Source organism: Sander vitreus, chromosome 12, assembly GCF_031162955.1.
Source record: "Sander vitreus isolate 19-12246 chromosome 12, sanVit1, whole genome shotgun sequence".
NCBI lineage: Eukaryota > Metazoa > Chordata > Actinopteri > Perciformes > Percidae > Sander > Sander vitreus.
This window is the reverse complement of record NC_135866.1, coordinates 7,489,137-7,508,599: the sequence shown is the minus strand read 5'-3', so window position 1 is coordinate 7,508,599 and position 19,463 is coordinate 7,489,137. Positions and strand designations below refer to the sequence as shown.

General features: G+C 40.3%; 2 protein-coding genes across 4 annotated transcripts in view; both read right to left on the bottom strand.

The window, feature by feature from the left end:
* pde4ca (phosphodiesterase 4C, cAMP-specific a) overlaps positions 1-13,834 on the bottom strand; it is a 59,568-nt gene extending 45,734 nt beyond the window's left edge. For 2 of the 3 annotated variants that reach the window (XM_078263485.1, XM_078263487.1), the window contains exon 1: positions 5,249-5,949. In XM_078263485.1, the coding sequence (XP_078119611.1) occupies positions 5,249-5,511 (263 nt within the window). In that variant the 5' untranslated portion in view covers positions 5,512-5,949. Of the gene's footprint in view, positions 1-5,248; positions 5,950-10,767; positions 10,986-12,693 lie in introns of those variants that run through there. The other variant, XM_078263486.1, reaches the window with a different exon arrangement.
* Positions 13,835-13,918: 84 nt separating this feature from the next.
* On the bottom strand, positions 13,919-17,987 carry ifi30a (IFI30 lysosomal thiol reductase a). Its single transcript, XM_078263491.1, has 7 exons — positions 17,748-17,987; positions 16,247-16,435; positions 15,913-15,987; positions 15,705-15,791; positions 15,384-15,536; positions 14,341-14,409; positions 13,919-14,169 (listed from the first exon to the last, which is right to left on the bottom strand). The coding sequence occupies exons 1-7, from the start codon at positions 17,883-17,885 to the stop codon at positions 14,104-14,106; spliced, it is 777 nt and encodes a 258-aa protein (XP_078119617.1). The 5' UTR covers positions 17,886-17,987; the 3' UTR covers positions 13,919-14,103.
* Between the last annotated feature and the right edge of the window lie 1,476 nt (positions 17,988-19,463).

Here is a 19,463-nt window from a genome sequence, read left to right as displayed (position 1 = left end):
GAGAGCAAATTACAAGAAGAGAAAGTACAGAGAAAGTGGACAAGTTTGAATAGCACTGGGGTTAGAGTGGGATGAGTAGAGGTGAGGTGAAAGTGGAAAAGAAGAAAAGAACGAAAGAAGAAAAAGTGCTATATTATACTCTTACAAGTACAAGTTTTTTTCTATGAGAGTGTGTACAGTTTTTGTGTCACCAGCCTGCCTCCATGCCAGCAGTAACAATAGTTCACCGGTCAATCAATACTTCAATATTGTGCGTGTAATTCAATTTTCCTTTTTAATATTGACTTCTCCTCTCATGCCACGATATAATCCATCTGATTCGCACAATATCCTTTTTTTACTGTTAAACAAAGATTTGGTGTCGTCAAATTGGTGACTGTGAAAATACTAAAGAGAACAAATGATTAGAATGGAAGGGCATTGGTATTTACATGATAAATAAATGTATTGTTATCATTAAAACACATTTCAACTTGTCATCTGATACAATACTGACAATAACAGCGGGGGTCAGATGTGCTGCCAATGTAAAGATGTAAAGTGAAGTGCAGCCTAACCAGCTAAGCCTAAGTGCCTCGCCACAAATCAAGGGCTCAGAAAAGAAAAGCCCAGGTACAGAGAGAACAAGAAAATGAATGAAGAGTAAATGTATTTGTTCACTTGTGATTTGATCTTATGATGTACTGCCTTGCAGTCATTTCTTCAATCATTGTTTGATTTTACTTTTCAAGGTAAATGAAGGAATATAACTGCCACAGTCATTTCGATTCTCGGACCTCTGCTATTTAATCTTTACATCTTTACATTCTATCAAGTGATTGTGTCGGTGCCATTGCACTTTCCCCCTGAAGTCGCTACTGTGTAGCTCCACGCTGGCGCTGTTGGCCTTTTCCTATTAGTGTTTTTAATTCATGCGGACTTTGTGAATAAACTCAGTTTATATTTTGTAACTGGCTTCTCGTCCTGGTTTGTTCTGGACACGTACCTGTTTACCTCACTACACCTGTGTAATCTGTAAATCACTTTGGGTATGAAATGTGCTATATAAATACATTTCCCTTGCCTTATATGACTTTTTGACTTTTTTGACTTGTGTTTTCTAATCATATCGAGTATACAGAGCATGGCCTAGATGGGTCGATAACACTGGGTTTGGAAATGGTTGTTAGAGACTCCATCTCTGTCACTACGAGGCTAATGGCCAGGAGCTTATTTGAAATTGCCCGAGTCGGTGGGTTAGAGCGGAGGGTGGGTGGTGATAAGGGGCTTAATTTAGAAAATGTTGTCCCCATGTCCATAATTCCTGGCCTGGTCCATGATAACCATCAAGTTAAAGTGCCTATTCTGAAGCTGGGCCTCAAAGTGGTCAGTGCATAGGTACTTGAAAGTATACTGCATATATCTATATTATTCTTACTACTACTATAATGTCACTGCTACTACATTGAACATATCTGTACATGTTGTTCATACATTGTTCATATTACATAGCCATATTTATTCTGCTCTTATAAACACTGCAATATATTTCTTGTCCTGCCTATGCTCACCTATCACATTGCACTTTCTGCTTTTTTTGCACTTCTGGTTGGACGCAAACTGCATTTCGTTGTCTTTGTACTTGTACTCTGCACAATGACAATAAAGTTGAATCTAATCTAATCTAATATAGTATATACATATATATATATATATATATATATATATATATATACATGTTTGATAAATAGCGGTGTCTTGTAATGCCATGCGGGATGGGCCAAATGTTTGGCATGATACAGATTAATGAACTACTTGGGGGAAAAATACACACATGTAACTGATGTTCTTGAAAAAACTTCATTTTGCTAATGTGCAGCGTTAGCCCATTGTCTCTGTGATTCACCATCAGCCTGCATCATGTTGAAAAAAAAAGGCTGCTAACAATAACTATAATGACTAACAATAACAATAACTGCTATTCAAACAATACTTTTTTTACACCAGGATCTTTTTAAACCTCCTAAATGTACGGTCCCTACCCAGTCACACACCAGCCAAAGGATAATATCTCTTTCCTCTACTATGACACATCCGCCCTGATGCTCCATGCCTTCATTTAACAACATAGCAGCCTCTAGTGGAAAAGAACAGGAAATGCAATGTTAACTTTCATCCAGAGAATGTGTCCTGAACATAACCCGTTTTTTGGTTCTACTACTAGAACTGTAAAATGTTACCTGAGTGAGAGAGGGAGTGCTGATCTGAGGTTATTTCTTCAGGCTCATTTTGATTTTTTTTTTTTTTTAAATAATCCCAAACTACTATAAAATGAATCAATTTAAATGTAAAGGTCCAATATGTAATATATTTACTGTAATAAATCCAAAAATGACCCCAATGCGTGTTCAGATATTACGGTCAATGCTAAGTTGAAATACTATCTTTTCTGACATCAATGCTAATGCCAGTATTTTCTGTTCAGTGACCGTGACCGTGTTTGTTATCAACTGCCCATTTTGACAGCCAGGCCCGGTTGCCAGAAAAAAAACGTGAACCCAGCACGCTACAGCTCTAACGTTAGTACAGCCATGAAGGCAGCAAACAAACGAACAAGGTCAACGGAGATAGATTCTACCCGACCTAAAAAAAACGGGATGTTTCTAACAGTTGCGTGACCAGAGACGTTACAAACCCCGGGTAAACAGTGGCGATGTGGACGCCCAAATAGCTCAGTTGGTAGAGCGGGCTCCCATATATATATAGAGGTTTACTCCTCGATGCAGTGGGCTTGGGTTCGACTCCGACCTGCGGCCCTTTGCTGCATGTCATTCCCCCCCCCTTTCATGTCTTCAGCTGTCCTGTCACAATAAAGGCCTAAAACACCACATGATTTTTGTATTAGTATTATCTAAACAAGGACTAAAAATATCACTGGTTGCAAAAAGTCTTCCACGGTCCTTTATCAATGAAAGACATAATGACACAAAACTGTCCGTCACCCCAGAACTGGCTTGGCAACGTTTCTTTTGCAAAAAAAATACATTTGACGTGGTGTCTCTGGAGTGGAAAAAGAGGCTTAATCAGCTGAGACAGTAAGTGAAAATAACTTTGCGGGTATGTTCTATATTTGGGCTGCCTGCGACATTTATTTTCCACTGGACCCCCAGTTTGTTTAATTCCTCCTCCTTGCCAGCCATCCTGCAGTAACTCATGTCCATCCATTTACTTCAGCTCAGACATTATGGGACACTGCACATACCCTGCAGAGGGACACTTCCAGTGGCCTGACCTCTGGGGCTGTACAACATAAAAGCTCTGACATGTTGAATATCTGCAGGTCTCTGACTTTCCAGATTGAGCCTTGAAATCCACTTGACTTGCCCTCTAATATTTAGATAATATTTAGATTTTCAACAGACACACTGAAATTAATGAAACCGTTTTTGAGAGTTACAGTAAACTTTGGAAAAGAAATGTGTCCTATTAGGAGACCATTAAACGCCAGTGGGGGAAATTACAGTCTCTAGTAGGCTTCTTTAGGAACGTTTAATATGCATTTCTTGCCAACAGAAATAAGACAGGGTTTTACAGCACCGGCTAGAGTTTCTTCCATGCATTTCACTGAGGTGGATGTAATCTAACATCACTGCAACAAGTTGAAGACAGCCTGTGTATATGCTGAGGAGCAAGCATTTACAAAGACATAGGAGGCATATGCGAAAAAAAAAGAAAATGGTTTGACAGTTCATTCCAATTTTCCACAACAGGCTCTTATTGTGAAGAAACCTACATACAAACGAGGAAATACACCGTCCCCTCGAAGCAAAAAAAGAACAAATATCTGAATGTTTGCATATCCATTCTCACATATGTGTAAGGCCCTGTTTATTCTTCCTCTCTAAGGTCAAGTATGGTTTAACTGATCGGACAAGTCTTGCCTTGACATTGTAAATGTTTAATTGGGATCATAGGTCAGGTCTGATGCAATAAAGGCTCATAAAACTAAAGCCATCCACAGGCACCAGAACGGAGCAGGCCGACGGCAGGGCAGCTGTACACTCTATACAAACAAGAGCTATGGCCACTGTAACGGATTTTAAAGGTATCAAAGGAAACAAATACTAAATGGAACATGTTTTAGTTAAGCAGGAAATATCCTGTTACAAGCTGTAGGTGTGCTCCATTTAAAAAAAAAAAGGTTTTGTCGCTGACAGATTAAAGTACTTGCTTGACAGAGAAGTGGAACAACAAATGGCTGACCCAGTGACAGCAGGGATGTGGTTGAGCTGTGTGTTTACTGAGATGATGCCGCTCAGTAGGAAAACAAAAGCTCTGGAAAAACACATCCACCTGTAGGAAATGAAGCAACTAAAACTTACTATTGACCTTTGCTGTTCACCAAAATCCACTGGGAGTTTCTTGTGACTGAAATGTGTTTTGCAGCCATAAACAAACCAAACATACAGAGCATTAAGGAAGCAAAAATCAGGCAAAGTATCAACAGCGACCATGCTGCATCTGCTGTGTAATATTCCCAGAAAGATTTCAGCCGGTCTATTTATAGAGGACGGAACCGCACCTTTACAGTTCTCACATTATGAGAACTTAATTTTGTAGAATTTCCCTGCAACAACAGCTGATTTTGTTTCGGGTAGAGGACAGGGTGTTCAACTGACACGCAGAAGTACATGAGCATCTCGTGGTCAGGTTCAATTTCATAGCCTACGCTTAAGGGCAACTGTTTTTTTTGAGGTGTGAAAGGCTGCTGCCTGCACAACAACAATAAGCCAAAAAAAATCACAGAACATTACATTCATTTAGCTGACGCTTTTATCCAAAGCGACTTACAATAAGTGCATTCAACCATGAAGATACCACCCAAAAATAGCGAGAATCATGCAAATACATGAAATTAATTAAATAAGCAAAACTGCTTCCGGTGCTACATTTAACAAAATACAGCAACATCTGCAGCTGAGTACAGTGTCCCTCCGCCATGTGACAAGACCCACTACTACTACTCCTACTACACACATTGACTGAAACATTAAACAGCAATTAGGCTATAGGTAAAGAACAAAAAGAGAAACTATTGTACATTTTTAAATATTGGCTTCAGTGCTTATAAAACCTCAGGTCACAGTGCAAGACTGTCAACGTGATTGCACATTGGGTTACGAATTTAAGTAAGTATTTCTGCTGTGGTTTTGCGGCTAGCGAAGCGATGTCATCTTTGCCATTTTGGCCTCAGAGTTAAGGACTCTACCTGGGCGTGTGGGCCAGAGTGAAGCGGCGCCTCTGGAGGTTGATACTGCGGTTCATCAGCAGCCTCCGGAACAGCAGCGGGGAGTTTCGAGGGGACCCACGTGGAGAATCTTTGGGTGAGATCTTCGGGGATCCTCCCGGGGAGCCCGCTTTAGACCGAGACATGAGCTGAATGATGGGCAGCCGGGTCACCCTTTGGCCCTGTTGCCTCTCCTCAACTTCAGCCTGCTCCTCCTCGGAGCTCTCAGAGCACAGCTCACTCATGGTGAACAGAGGATGCTCAGTGGTCAGGTAGTTAGGGTAGTTAGCCCCTTTACTCGTTAGCTCACTTTGGTCCAAGGAACAATCTCTGATCTCCTTTTCTCGGGTTCCTCAAATAAACTTTACAGGGCTTTCCCATGACATGTCAGTTTCTGTAGCTGTCTCTCTTGCCTTTCCAAGTCCAGGAACTGTTAGTGCCTCTGGTCCAATCCTGGCTTCCTCATATTTGAACTAAACATGGGCCCTCTCATTATTACTCTGACACTCTCTTGTTAAAACACTCAATTACGCTTCTTTCGAAATCCAAAAAGAGCACCAAAAAGCCAACACTACGACCTCTCTACCAGACTTCTTTTTTTATCTTTATTTGAAACCTATCAGTCTCTTTCTTGTCTCTTCCTAGGGACCACGTTGACTGCCGTGCCGGGCAAGAAAGTCAAACATTAGTGTTGATGTACTCTCCCTGCCTCTCTCCCCCAGGCTTTGTTTACATTAGCGCTAGGCCTTCCCTCTCTCCAACTAAATATGGACGTCTGATTTACAGGGAGGAGAAGCAAGACAGATCACCTCCATCTGCTTCTCTCGCCCTCGTTCCAACTCTCTGCCCCCCCCCCCCCTTCCCTCACTCCTAATCTTACAGAGCATATTGTTCATCAACTTTCAAACTGTGCTCCATAATTACTTCCTCCGGTGTATAAACATTAAGCCGTCGCCTGGCTTGGCCTCGCAGCTTGCTTTTCTTATGCTCACTCCAGTTGACTTTGCACACTCAGGCTTTTCCCTCTGGTCCCTGAGGTGCTGTTTGTTATGAAGTTGCCTATTTCCTCAGAGACAGCCTTTTTGCCTTTCACATGCTCCGAGCACACCAGGAAGAGTCACATGAAGGGCCTCTGACTATAAAAAGCAGAGGTAGATAAAAGCTATAGAGAGCATGGGTGCTGTCACGATGGCGCTCTCTATCTGTGACCAGAGGCCACATCATCCTCCTCACCCCCACCCAATCTCTTTGTTTATTGCCGGAGAGTGAGGAAAGGTCCTCCTGTGATTCAGGACTCACAGCTAAACACCGGTGCTGTCTAGAATAACTGAAATAACCTAGGGAGCTGGAACATCTGACACAGGCGCTGAACCTATGACCAACAGATGGTAGGGAGAGCAGGGAAGAAAGATTTTTTTGATTGAAGGTGAAGCTTTTTGTGGATATACACTCAGATGTACTGTACTCTATGTATTCTGGAGCAACAGTACTGTACTTACTGTACCAAATGTAGCACTGCAGATGCATTTCCGGTCAAATGCATGTCAAGTTTTTTATATGAGCCGTCATCACCAAAGCATGTCTCAAAGGACTATACTGTACAAAGGATGAGTGTATAACACCGGATGTGACTTCTGCTCTGTCTTTCCCAGTCGATAACTTCCATTTCACTTTGCAGACACCACTTTCAACACTTCAGCATCACCAACACATCTATTATGGATGATATTTTTCTCTGGAGTGCCATTAACGGGCAGTGAGCTACAGTACAGCTTGCTCTGAGAGTGCCCACTGAGATTTTGCCTTTAGATCTACGAATTAAACAAATAATGTGCTTTAAGGCAGAACTGAATTGATGTGTCAGTGAAGCAAAAGGTATCAAACCTCTTTTATAGCTGCACTCTATACTCTAGACTCATATCTTTGTATTAACAATAGGTCAAATGATGAGGTATGTGAAAAGGGGCGTAGTGATGAACCCTCAAAGATTTATCACCAAACTCCCTCAGCATGACAGAGCGTATAAGGGCCTTTCAGCTCTTTATTTGGATTTTATGGCCTGCAACTTTAATGTTTTGGTTTAGTCTCAGTTCTCTCATCAACCCCCTTTTCAGGCACCTATTTTTAGCAAAAAAGCTCTGACAAACCGACTGTACACTCCCTGCTCAGAAAAAAAACAGCAGACAGGCAAAGTTAGCAACTTGCTGGTGAACATGGTGAAGCGTTTAGCCGCTAAAGAGCCGGATGTTTTTCTCAGGAGTTAGTGGAGACCAAATCAGAGGTACAAGTAGAGTGAATATTGCACTTAACATTAGTCGCGTTAACACAAAAATGACTCCAAATTAACACTAACGTTGCTCCATGTCTGCTCAACGTGTAAATAAGCAACTGTTTGCCATATCGAATGTGATATGTCAGCACTGTTGTGATATGACAGTTTGTTCTGCTGCATCCAAGTGGCCAAAAACAATCTGTTAATACTGCTTTAATCTTCTCTTCTTTGCTAATATCTTTCATTAGCAGAAGAAGTGCTAGCGGTTGCGGTTAGCCAGCTCGTTTCGGCTGGTGATGTAGAAAGCCGTGCAGATTTTGACCAACTCACCCGGAGACTGAAGGCAGGATACATTCAGAAACCGTATCTCACTCAAAACAGCATGGATGGTTTTTTTTCAAAGTTTGTATGCGTGTGGAAGCACCAGAGACACAAAATAACACCCCAAATCCCAGAAAAAGTTATTTTTTCATAATATGGGCACTTTAAGATTTTATAAGACCCCGTGGAAACCCTGGTGATAAAGTCTACCTTTCTATGCACTTTATTACCAAGCTCTAATAGTTATATTGTCAACCTAGAGCTTAAGCTTTCCAAAGAGGCACATTTCATGACTCTGTTCAAACTCATATTGAAGGTGCCCTGCCACACAAAACCGTTTTTACTTGCACTTTTTGAAGTATGATAGGTCCATATGTGTTTGTGTTATGTCGTGAATGTAAATATGAACTGCTACCTCCTCTGTCAGCTCTAGCCACTGAAAAGAAATAAGCGGAGAAATCAGGCCAATTACAAAAGCTGGTCAGTCTGACATCATGTTGTCTGAGCGCATTACTATTCATGAGCTCGCCCAGTTGCGCTGGGTAAGGGATGCTGATAGCCAGGCTATCAGAGTCAAGCAGCTTAGCTCGTTGAATATTAATGAGAACTGGCACAAATCGAGCTGAGTCTTCCTGCAGGCTGTCTGTACCACGCTAGAATGGTTTGAAACAAGGTAACCAAGGCATTTTTCCCACAAAAAAATGTTACAGAGTAACTTCAGATATGATCACAAAGTAATGAAATACGTGTGGCAGGGCACCTTTAAAACTCCCATCAGACCACCACCACAGCCCTTCATGGTATACATCCCAATTCGGGAAACCTTGTTCATCTTCTGATTTTGGGAAGCATTCTGCTCCCTCTAGGATCCATCCCCAGAGTTTATCTGGAAAGGGTTACCCACAATCAAACAGCCAGACAGGGAAAACAAACCAGGACTTGAAGACAACATCATGCAAACTCACTACCTCCAACCCATCTAAGTGGTGTGGGCAGAGTATTGTCTTCTACTAACTGATGTCATAATTTCAGGCAATGTTCAAGGCACTGCTAATATTGACTTTGATGGATAAATAATGATATCAAATTAGTGACGTGATAATAAACTAATCCCGTTCGATTTTGATTCGATTTCCCTACTCCCAGCTCATTGTCATTTTAAAACAGCCTGCAGCTTTAAAATGCTGCTCCATAAACAATTTTTCTGGCGCCGCGTCAAAATTGCACTACCAACTTGTAAACTGGCGAGCACATGGCCCTCTTCACAGAGAAGGAACACAATGAAAGGAGTCATGTCATTTATACCTCCTGATTTATAAACACTAATGGAATGAATATAGCCTGATCACCACAATATATCAACCTATTTTCCAGAGCCTCATCTGTAGAGTTTTGACAGTGGCACATTAAATGTGATGAATCTGCATGCCAGTGTGTTTGCCTTGACACGCTGACAAGTTACAGACAGTTTCTACGTACGTGCTGTACAGAATGTTCAGAAACTTAGTTTACTGCGCCTAAGTTAAAGAGTCCATCCATCCGCATGTCTTTTACAGGGGCGGGGGGGATGACAGCGCTAACCACTGCCCCACCGTGCCACCCCTAAATAAAAGAGCATGAAGGCAAAATCATAGTTTGAATCATTGGAATTGTGTAAACAAATGACATGCATTACACTACACTATTTCTTACCAATATTTCTAAATACAGATGCAATGTCTATATTTCTACTGTATCTGGGGCTATCATCTGACTAAAATATTTCGGTTTTGCAGTGCACCACTGGCAATAAACTCATGTTCATCTATTTAAATGAAATGGCATTTTAGAATTTTCAAAAGAATTTCACTTCAGAAAATACGTTTGTATACAGTATGCATGTGTTGCTTCCAACGTTCAAACTAATTAATACCAATCATTTTTTATTTGTCACGTGAAACGTGTACGAACAGAGTACAATTTTAGTGAAATGTTACCCCGTCAGCTCCTTCCACTTCTGCATGATTCATGATAAGCAGAACAGAGAAAGAATGAGATTTTATATATATATATATATATATCACTATGATGGTTTGTTCGCTATAAAAGAAAAAACATCAATGATACAACCATGTCTTTGTCCAAAGTAAAGCCTAACCCTGATCACCTCTGTTATGCAACTACCTACGTAAGCACTCAGCTCCGTCGGCATTCCTTCGACATGTGAAAAAAAGAGAATTAAGGGGCCACACACACGCTATAATACAGTGTACATACAGTGTAGATGGGCAAACATGCTACAAATGTATTTGCAGCTTGAATGTTTTTGGGGAAACAATCACAAGAGCCTTGTTTGTCTGATCTTTTATAGTGATAATTATTTCGCAGTGTGATAGAGGGGAGAGCAACGCCTTAAGCAGGACACTTTGTTGGATCATATGCTCAAGAAGCAAATCCACGTTTTCTACCTAAATTGGGCAAAAAAATATCATCAAGCTCTGCTGAATACTCCAAAACTTTACAGGAAACGGAGTTGAAAGTTATCCTAAATACAGGACGACAACATGCTGGATTCAGAGGCGCTGTTTTTTTTTTTAACCACGTATCAGTTTAATCATTAATCTAGAACATGTGCCCAACTGTTTGGAAACTCACTCCTCTTAACAGAGCTCACAATCACTTAAGCTAAAAACAAACACTTTTTCCTTAGGAAATGTGGGGGCTTGCTGAAAGGAATTGGAGGTTGAAAGTTTGAAATAAAAGAAAAAAGAAATAAAAAATGGATCATCATGGTTTGTATACCAACACATATCTTAAAAGTGGGAACAGATCCTCGGTAGGGTAAATGATGTGAATTACTCCAAAGTTTTGGTGAGAATAATGACGTTTGTCAGTGCAGAAACAACAACAGATAGAACCATTGACTCACAGGGCTTTGGAGATACAGCTGGTCAGAGTCCCCAGGCTCCTGGAGGGCCTGATGCTGCGAGCCGAGGGGCCGGACCGGGGGTCATCGTGCGTGGAGGGTCTGCAGGAGAGCCTGGGCAGTTGCAGGGTGCCTGAGAAGAGCCTCTTCACAGCACATCTGACATCTGGATCCTGGACGAGTGATGGACAGGAGGCCTGCTCTGAGGACTCCCACTGTCTCTGGGAGGCAGAAGAAAGGAGAGGATGCCGTCAGTTTGGCTACATTATTAGATCAGATGCTTCTAATTGTCAAACTAGACGTTATCAACTGCGATGGCATAAAAATATGTGAAATGTAGATGCTCCATAGACAGTAAGTTACATGCAGGCAGTGGTAGAGGAAGTATTGAATCTCAGGACTTAAGTAAAAATACAAATAACCAAAGACATATTTACTTTTTATTCATTTTACTAGAAATCTAGTTGAGTAGAAAGTATAGATAATTGCTGCAACATGTAACGAAGTTAAAGGTCAAAAGTATGCACTGTTGACTGTACTTAAGTAGAGTACAGATACGTGAAAAATTTACTTAAGTACAGTAACAAAGTATTTGTACTTTGTTACATTCCACCACTGCATGCAGGCCACTTCTTTCATAGAAAAGTTGGGTGAGCAAAGTTTGGCTAAATCCCAGGACCAGAAATCGCAGAGTTGAGTTTCCGCTATCCTTCTTTCTCTTCATATGCTTTGTATTGGCCTTATCACGTGTCAGCACAATGTATTTTTCATTGATATGTGAATGACACACAGATACCCCTCAGTTACTCCAATGGTGTTAATGAAATGAATTGCTGATGTAATGATGAGGTGATGTAAGCTTCATTCATTCAGACATTTCTTAGTTACTTAATGCTGCTTCATCACTAAACAAAATAGAATGTGTAGCTGTGGATGCGGGGAGGGGGCCCATAGAAAATGCCTTTCTACAGAGCCCAGAATTTTGTGCTACGCCCCTGTATACAATAATATTCAGAAATCAGTAAATTAGAAAAGGTAAAGCTTGGCCTTTGCTGAACTTCTCGAAGAGACGGTATGAAAAACAAAATCATCCACTGAGATCTAAAGGTAAGCTGCAGACAGGGCTGTTTTTGTGCTGTTGCTGGAAATATGACGAGCCACGTAAAAGCTCACTCGGGCATTATTTTTGGAAGGTTTATCTGATTTCAGGTCCTGAGACCCACACACTATCACCTTGGACACAATAGAAGGTTCTCACAGTGAGATAGTGTTTGGGATTCAGCTCTCAGGGCATCTCTCTTTCAGCGTCAGTGTTGAGGGAGAACAGATAGGAGCGTATGAGACCTTATCTCTCCATCTGCTTAGGAATTACATCTTTCCACAAACAATTGTAAGCACTCTCTCGGTTTTATTGTTGACCATTTCTGACCAAGTTGACCAAGATACAGAGCACAGGGTTAATTTGACTTCCTGATTTTTCTTCTTAGTGACAAAAATACTAGTAAATGGTGTATGTAAATTCAAAACGCCCTTTGAATGGGCTCCCAAACCTCATTTGTTTAATCGAATAAACGTAAATTATTGATATTAACCTGAATTTTAAAATAGACGGGGCTTATTTTAACATACTAAGCTCTGTTAATCTTCTCCACAAATGTGCAGCACTGGTAAAACACAGAAAAATACGTGAGCGTTATGACATAATCCCAATGAACAACAGATCAATCACACAAGTAACCTGCCATCTTGCTTTTGGTATTATAGCAAATGTGAACATGTAGCAATGTAACAGTTTCTTTTTGTTAGAGTTCTGAAAAGACGTCAGAAAAACATAATATATGAGTCCTAGGAGACAGACAGAATCAACTATTCAAATTTAGCCATATTTTTCTTTTCTGTATTTCTTAAAGGTTCATTAATTACCCTTACCTCGTTGAAGTAGAAACTTTTGGATGAGTTATTTCTCCTCATACTTTCAGCTACTTCATCATGGGGACAAGACAACCGGGAAGGAAATACCAAAGAGGAGGATACAGATACCACATTTAAGATCAGATATGAAGTAGTCTGTGGCACCAATACTTCCTTATGCTGTCACTCAGTAAAGAACAACTGTTTCCACGCCCCTTCATCAACACTCAGCTGTCTTAGTTCAGTGATAAACTTTCTTAGCACACTTTGGAGTTTGCTTTAACCTTCTACTGTGGCCTTCTTAGACTGTAACCTCATTACACCCAAAAGCAACAAATACTTTAGAAAATGGGGAGAATTAGCTTGTCGGAGCAGGAAAAAGAAATGACATGGAGCCTGGGGATGTCAGCTGGTTGTGAGATTGAGGTGGTGGAGAAGCCTGCATGACAGGCCATTATTCATGTGTGTCTATCTGATTGTAGAGTCAGTGGACGTTGTGCCTCCAGACCTTCTGGTTAGGCAAGTCTCTGGCTTTGATCAAGCTGCTGCCTCATGTATATTTTATTTTTTTAACAACATAAACACAACTTTGGAAGGATTTACTATTTCTAACTGCATTTGAGTCCATGTTTCTCCTCAGGAGACGTTGTGAACTTTAATGACACTGCACCCTTCTGCTGCACACCCACATGAACGCAGGCTTAAAAACCAAAAACAGAACATAAAGTCAGATGTGACGCATAAAACTACTCATTTGTTTTTAGCGCCTATATTTAGGATTTCTGGTATGCTTAAAATATTGACTTTATATGTCAATATAAAGTCAATATTTATACACTGCTTTATGCATCTAAAGCAGTGTTTCTCAAATGGGGGTACGTGTCCCCCTAGATGTACTTTGGAGCACTGCAGGGGGTACGTGACATTTTTTGCTAAATGTTTTGCAGTTACAAGGCTGTAGTTACTTCTACTTTTTTCTTCAAGTTTGTTGCTTTTTTTTTCAAAGTTCGCTGACATCGCTGTATTCTTCCTCTTTATATAGACTTTTTTTTCCCTACAAAAATGATTCACGCTTAAAAAAAACAGTTCAAAGGGGGTACGTTATTGAAAAAAGCTTGAGAACCACTGATCTAAAGGAAAGACTTTTGCAAAGGACACTGCACATACCAGAACACTATTATTGAGACAAAATGCTATAAAAAGCATTTATGGTTTTAGTAGATAACATTTCAATGATGACACATTTCTTTTTTTAGAAGGTAAATTGTATTTATAATCTGTGAATTAAAAAATGAGGTGATTTTTTTTTTCCCTTTATAGAAACAGATAGTAACATCACAGATTAAAAAAATATTTCATGACATTTCTCAGTGTTCCTTATTTAGTGGCCACACCTGGAACAGAGCAAGCATGTGCAGTGCTTCTCCTTCACTCATTGTGGCAGTAGCTTCTGTAGTGTCTCTGGCCGCTGCCGCAGGCCGCAGGCTTGGTGCCCTAAAAACAAATGTATGCGAGTTTGTTAAAAGGGTCAACGGTCAAGTCTAAGCAAACAACAAAATTATGAACCGTTTGTTCTTTTATAACACAGTACAATTGCCTTAAAATGGACAATTGCATAACACGGAGTTAATGAAATGGCTCGGATTTGATTGACATTAACTGTACCTTGTACATGTTGCAGACCAGAGTGAATAGCGAATTCATGGCCTTGTTCTGCAGGTCTTCTGTGTGCACCTGCAAATGAAATACAAGTGAGTATCCCAAAGGCTAAAGAAACAAGTAGCATTTAGGCAAAGGATGCAGGTACACAGTTGACGTTTCCCACAGCAGATTGACACGTGTGGACAAAAATGACAGATAATCACATGAAAATAGGGTAGTCTTTGAAATAACCAAGCTATCTGCCACCTTACTTATACAGAGCCAAAGTGTTTTGTAGCAGATACAGTCTTGATATTTTATCAGATTTTTCTGGATGGTGATGTAAAGGTCAAAAAACATCTTTGGCCACTTATTACCAGGGGCACCCCTTGGCGCCAAGACTGCTGCTTGTGACTTTCCCACAGTCCAACGTCATAATCACCTTCATACAGGCTCGTAAGAAAATGTAGTAATATTCTCATGAATACCAGAGGGAAATCAAATACAGTTAGGGGACTAAATAACAAAATCCCAATTGAAACTTTCTATATTGTTCATGTTTACACAGGGTTACTGCACATACAGGGGTACAAACTCAACTATTCAGTTTTACATGGGACACTATTGATATATATTTATGTTGAAGCATTATTTGACAAGTTAAAAAAAAATAAAGCTCCAGTTCCCCTCAGGAGGCTTGGCAGAGAGGCAGTAGCATCTGCTGCGCTGTGCTTTGGAGTTACTTTAAATGTAGCTTCCCACCTATCAGTCACAGCTCTCTTTCACTTACAGATTGACGCTTTGGGGCAGATCAAGTGTCAAAATAATCACAAACATATCATCACATGTTTGAAAAGTGAGCATCAATGGCAGCGGCAGAATGGGGACATTGCAGTGAGAGTGGCTTTAAAGTAAGTCAGGACGGAAATGGAAGTTTCATTCCAAGTCAGAAATGATGTGTTCTATTCAGCTCTGACGCGTTCTAGTTTCGAGCGGTCTCCTAGTTTTGTTTTGTTTTTCTTCCCCACATGCCATAGGTTTCCCAGCTAAATGCACTGGAGGCTTACCCCATTAATGGTCACCCAGGGCACATACTGGTGGGGAGGATTCAGGGCTTTGGTCTTCAAGGCATTCTGATGCATCAGCTGGTTTCCCACATCCCCTTTCACACACTTCATGACGCTGTCCCAGCTCAACTCAGGGCTGTAGAGGTTCACACACTACAAACACCAATGGAGGGAAATAAACACTGAAATAATAAATAATATGTTGGGGAAGTGGCAGTGACCGAAAAGACAGTGCAGATTATTGTGAGAGTCAAACAGACACCAGCCAAATGACAGGGGAGACACACACACACACACACACACACACACACACACACTTACACTCTCGCCTGCTTTGACGACATCAGCGGAGGATTCCATACAGTAGATGATCAGGTAAGCAGTGTCTGTCATGTTCATTATACAAGTCTGAGAAGAGATAGATAAGATAAGATAGATAGAAAAAGTATTTATTTTATTCGATTAAAATTTGTTATGGGATTACACGATTCTGAATTGTAGTTTTTGATTATTCAGCGGTTTTCTTTACCTCAATCATGTTGCCCAGACATTCCGGTTCTCCATGCTGGCACTCGTAAATGTACTTCTCTCCGTCAGGTTTCTCCTTGGGTGGGATAAACGCAACAGGTTGACTTTTAACATTTTTAATGTTACATTATTATCACTTTCTCTCTATTAAAGTTCAAGAGAAATCCACTTCAGGATAATCATGTTTGTTCGATGATTCTGTGACATTTCTTTTTACTTATTTTGTCTTGTATCATCTATCCTCCTCCTGCCTTTTAAAATATATATATATATATATAAAAAAAATCATTACTTATCTTATTACTATCTATTAAGTTGCATTGTTCACTGCTTACCTGTGCATTGCCGTAGGGCACCAGAGTTACAGACATGATGTCGTTCAGCAAGACCCAGGTGGGTAAGAGCACCTGAGTGAGAAAACCTCTGCAGCCGGGACACAGACTCTCATAGTAAAGCCCCACCTCCACTTGATCTGCTGTCTGATGGGACCTGGTGAAGTTGGACTCAAGGCACTGCTTCAAAACCTGCACAAGGGGGCACAAGTGAGGAGGTTTACTTTTGTGTGACCACTCTACAGTACATCTCTGTGTGTGTGTGTGTGTGTGTGTGTGTGTGCGTGTGTGTGTGTGTGTGTGTGTGTCTGCAGGGTCAGGCCATTTTCCATTTGGAGTTAATATTACGAGAGGTAATAGTTTTTTTTTATATTTTCTGAAAATCAATTGAAAGTTTGGTGGCATTTCCCTTCTATACCAGTTTAAATTACTGCCACCAAAAAAAAAAAACAGAGACAGAGATTGTTTATTATCTTCAATGAAAAAATATAATGATCCTGTTAATTTTCATTGTATCAGATGTATTTACTCTTCTGTCCTTGTTGTGGTTTCCCCCCTATGGTTTGGCAACACAGATGTATTGATTTCGTTATGCCAATAAAGCAAATTGATATTGGAAAAATTGAAAGAGAGAGAAAGAGAAACTATTGTGTGAAGGGGGAAACTTTTTTTTAAAAGTTTGTACATTTACCTGATGAAGGTCTAAGACCGAAACGTTGTATTTTTCTAAATATATTATTGCTTGCGTAATGGTCAGTGTGCGGGACTTTCTCTAAGCTTTTGATCTGCTACTTTTTATCATATCCTGTGCACCTGCCCGACAAAAGAGGTGTGCAAAAAAAGCTTTCCTACGTTGCATTTCCTCCTTCCTTAAATTGTTCTATAGCCTACTAACGTTACCCACTCTCCCCCCACTGAGTATACGACCTATAGCGCAAAATACAATACCATTTGGGTAACGTTATCTGTTCCATGGATGTATTATATTGTTCCCTGTAAAACTTAGAGCGACAGTAAAAAAACAACGACTTATGAGTGAAGAAGACGAAGAATGGAATGCTAACGTTAGTAACAAATCGAAATGTCGTTTCATGCTAACGTTTCGTCGTTCCAACGTTAGTAACGTAACGTTATTACTGTGTCTGGACACTTCGAAGTGGTATTTTGCACCGTGACTACTTACAACAGGCTCAAGGAGAAACTATGGTCAAAACAAAAGGGTCATTCGTGTTGTGAAGTTTGTAGTTTCACCACCAGTGAAAGTGAGCTAAGCTAGCTAAGTAATTGGTCACATAGTAGGTCTAGCGCTACAGTTAATAACGTTATTGTTACTGAAACTGTTGCTAGTTTTCTAGCACAGAAAAGAGGAAAGGTGGACGACACCGGAACTATATCTGGTGTGTCAAGTGATGTCAACAAACGCCAGACATTCAAAAAGATAATTTACGTGGTCATAAAATAAGATAATAAGATATACGCCCTCCTAATACATAAGTAATCTTACCCCACACTGGACAGCGGAGTCCAGAGATGAGCACCACTTTGATGGAGGATGGGAACATGAAGAGGAGAGCGCGCAACCGCCGAACTGAACATTTAACCCAACAGTTAAAACCAGCAGCAGCAGCAGAGGAGCCTTCATCTTCAGTTGCAGCACAGAGCTTTAGTTTGACACTATAAAACAATGTTGGTAACACAACACAACAATGACCTACAAACTGCACCGTGCAACTTTAAATACGACACCAATACTTCCTCGTGAAGGCTTCCTATTTACTGATTGGCTGATCAAGATAGCGTCACTTGTAACTAGAAGAGAGCCCACGCTGGTTTGGGGAAGCATTGATTCCACAGAAATTAGTCAAAATGTCATGAGATTTGTGTGGGCATAATTTGCAGCACAGGTTTTCACATCCTGATATTTCATGCCCTTTCAGAAGGAAATAATGTGATATAAAAACAATTTTTCACACAGTGGTTTACGTACTTGTACCACACTGCAGTAATCTACAGGTACAGTAAATGCAGACTACTTAGTTGCATTCCAACACTGGTTTCACAAATCTTGGAACAGACTGGAAACTGGGTAAAAACTTTAAGCATTTTATCACAAAAGCTTTGAAAACTTCATTTCACAACAGGCATTGATTTTACACTATACTGTGTCCTCCGAGTTGCATTAAGGTACTTAAATTACTCCTACATACACTGGATTAAGTGTATTGAGCCAGTAGAGAGGAAGTAAATGTAGGCTACTTAGTTGCAATTCAACACTGGTTTTACACATCTTGGAACAGACTGGAAACTGGGTAAAAACTTTAAGCATGAGTTAGTCATTTTATCACAAAAGCTTTAAAAACCTAATTTCACAACATGCATTGATATTACACTACTGTGTCATCCGAGTTGCATTAGGGTACTTCAATTACTCCTACATACACTGGATAAAGTGTATTCTGCCAACAGAGAGGGAAGTTCAATTGAGTATACCTAAACCACAACTGTCATGTTCTGTATATAACAAAAAAAAAAAGTTCCTGTGTAGCGACTGTTCTTGCACAAATAAAGGAAAAGGAGGAAATTGAAAATATTTTTTGGAGGAGTTGCAGTCCTGTGATCAGTTCACCAACTTTGTTGTTTTATGGGATAGTATTATTGGCATGACTTGTACACATCATCCGGCTAATTACAAAGCGATGGCATGTCTCAGCTGTGTTCCTTAGTCCACAGGTCTTGCTCAAGAAGGGTCATGAGAAACACACACTGCAGCAAAAATATTATGAACCCTTGAACATTATGAAAGGTTTTACCTGGTGACTCCCACATGATCACTCCCTGCTCTCCTCTAAAACCAGGAAAAAGAGACAACTGCATGACTCACTCTGCTTTCTGTCTGCTTCACTTCTCTGTTTTAGCTCAGATTTCGGATAAAACTAAACCAGTACAGTACAGTAATTCATCTGTACTTCTTATATACATGTTTGCCTTTGCCTACATATTTACCTACAGTGTGCGGATATTTGTGTTATACTGTATGAGAAAGTCACACACACACACACACACACACACACACACACACACACACACACACACACACACAATGTTTTCTCTCTTCCCTCTTGTGGTATCAGATAGTTTTGGTCTTCATTGCCCAGGTTTTCATTGAATACCCCTATAAGGTTTGTGCCTCCAATGTAATATCATGAAAGAGAATGCATAT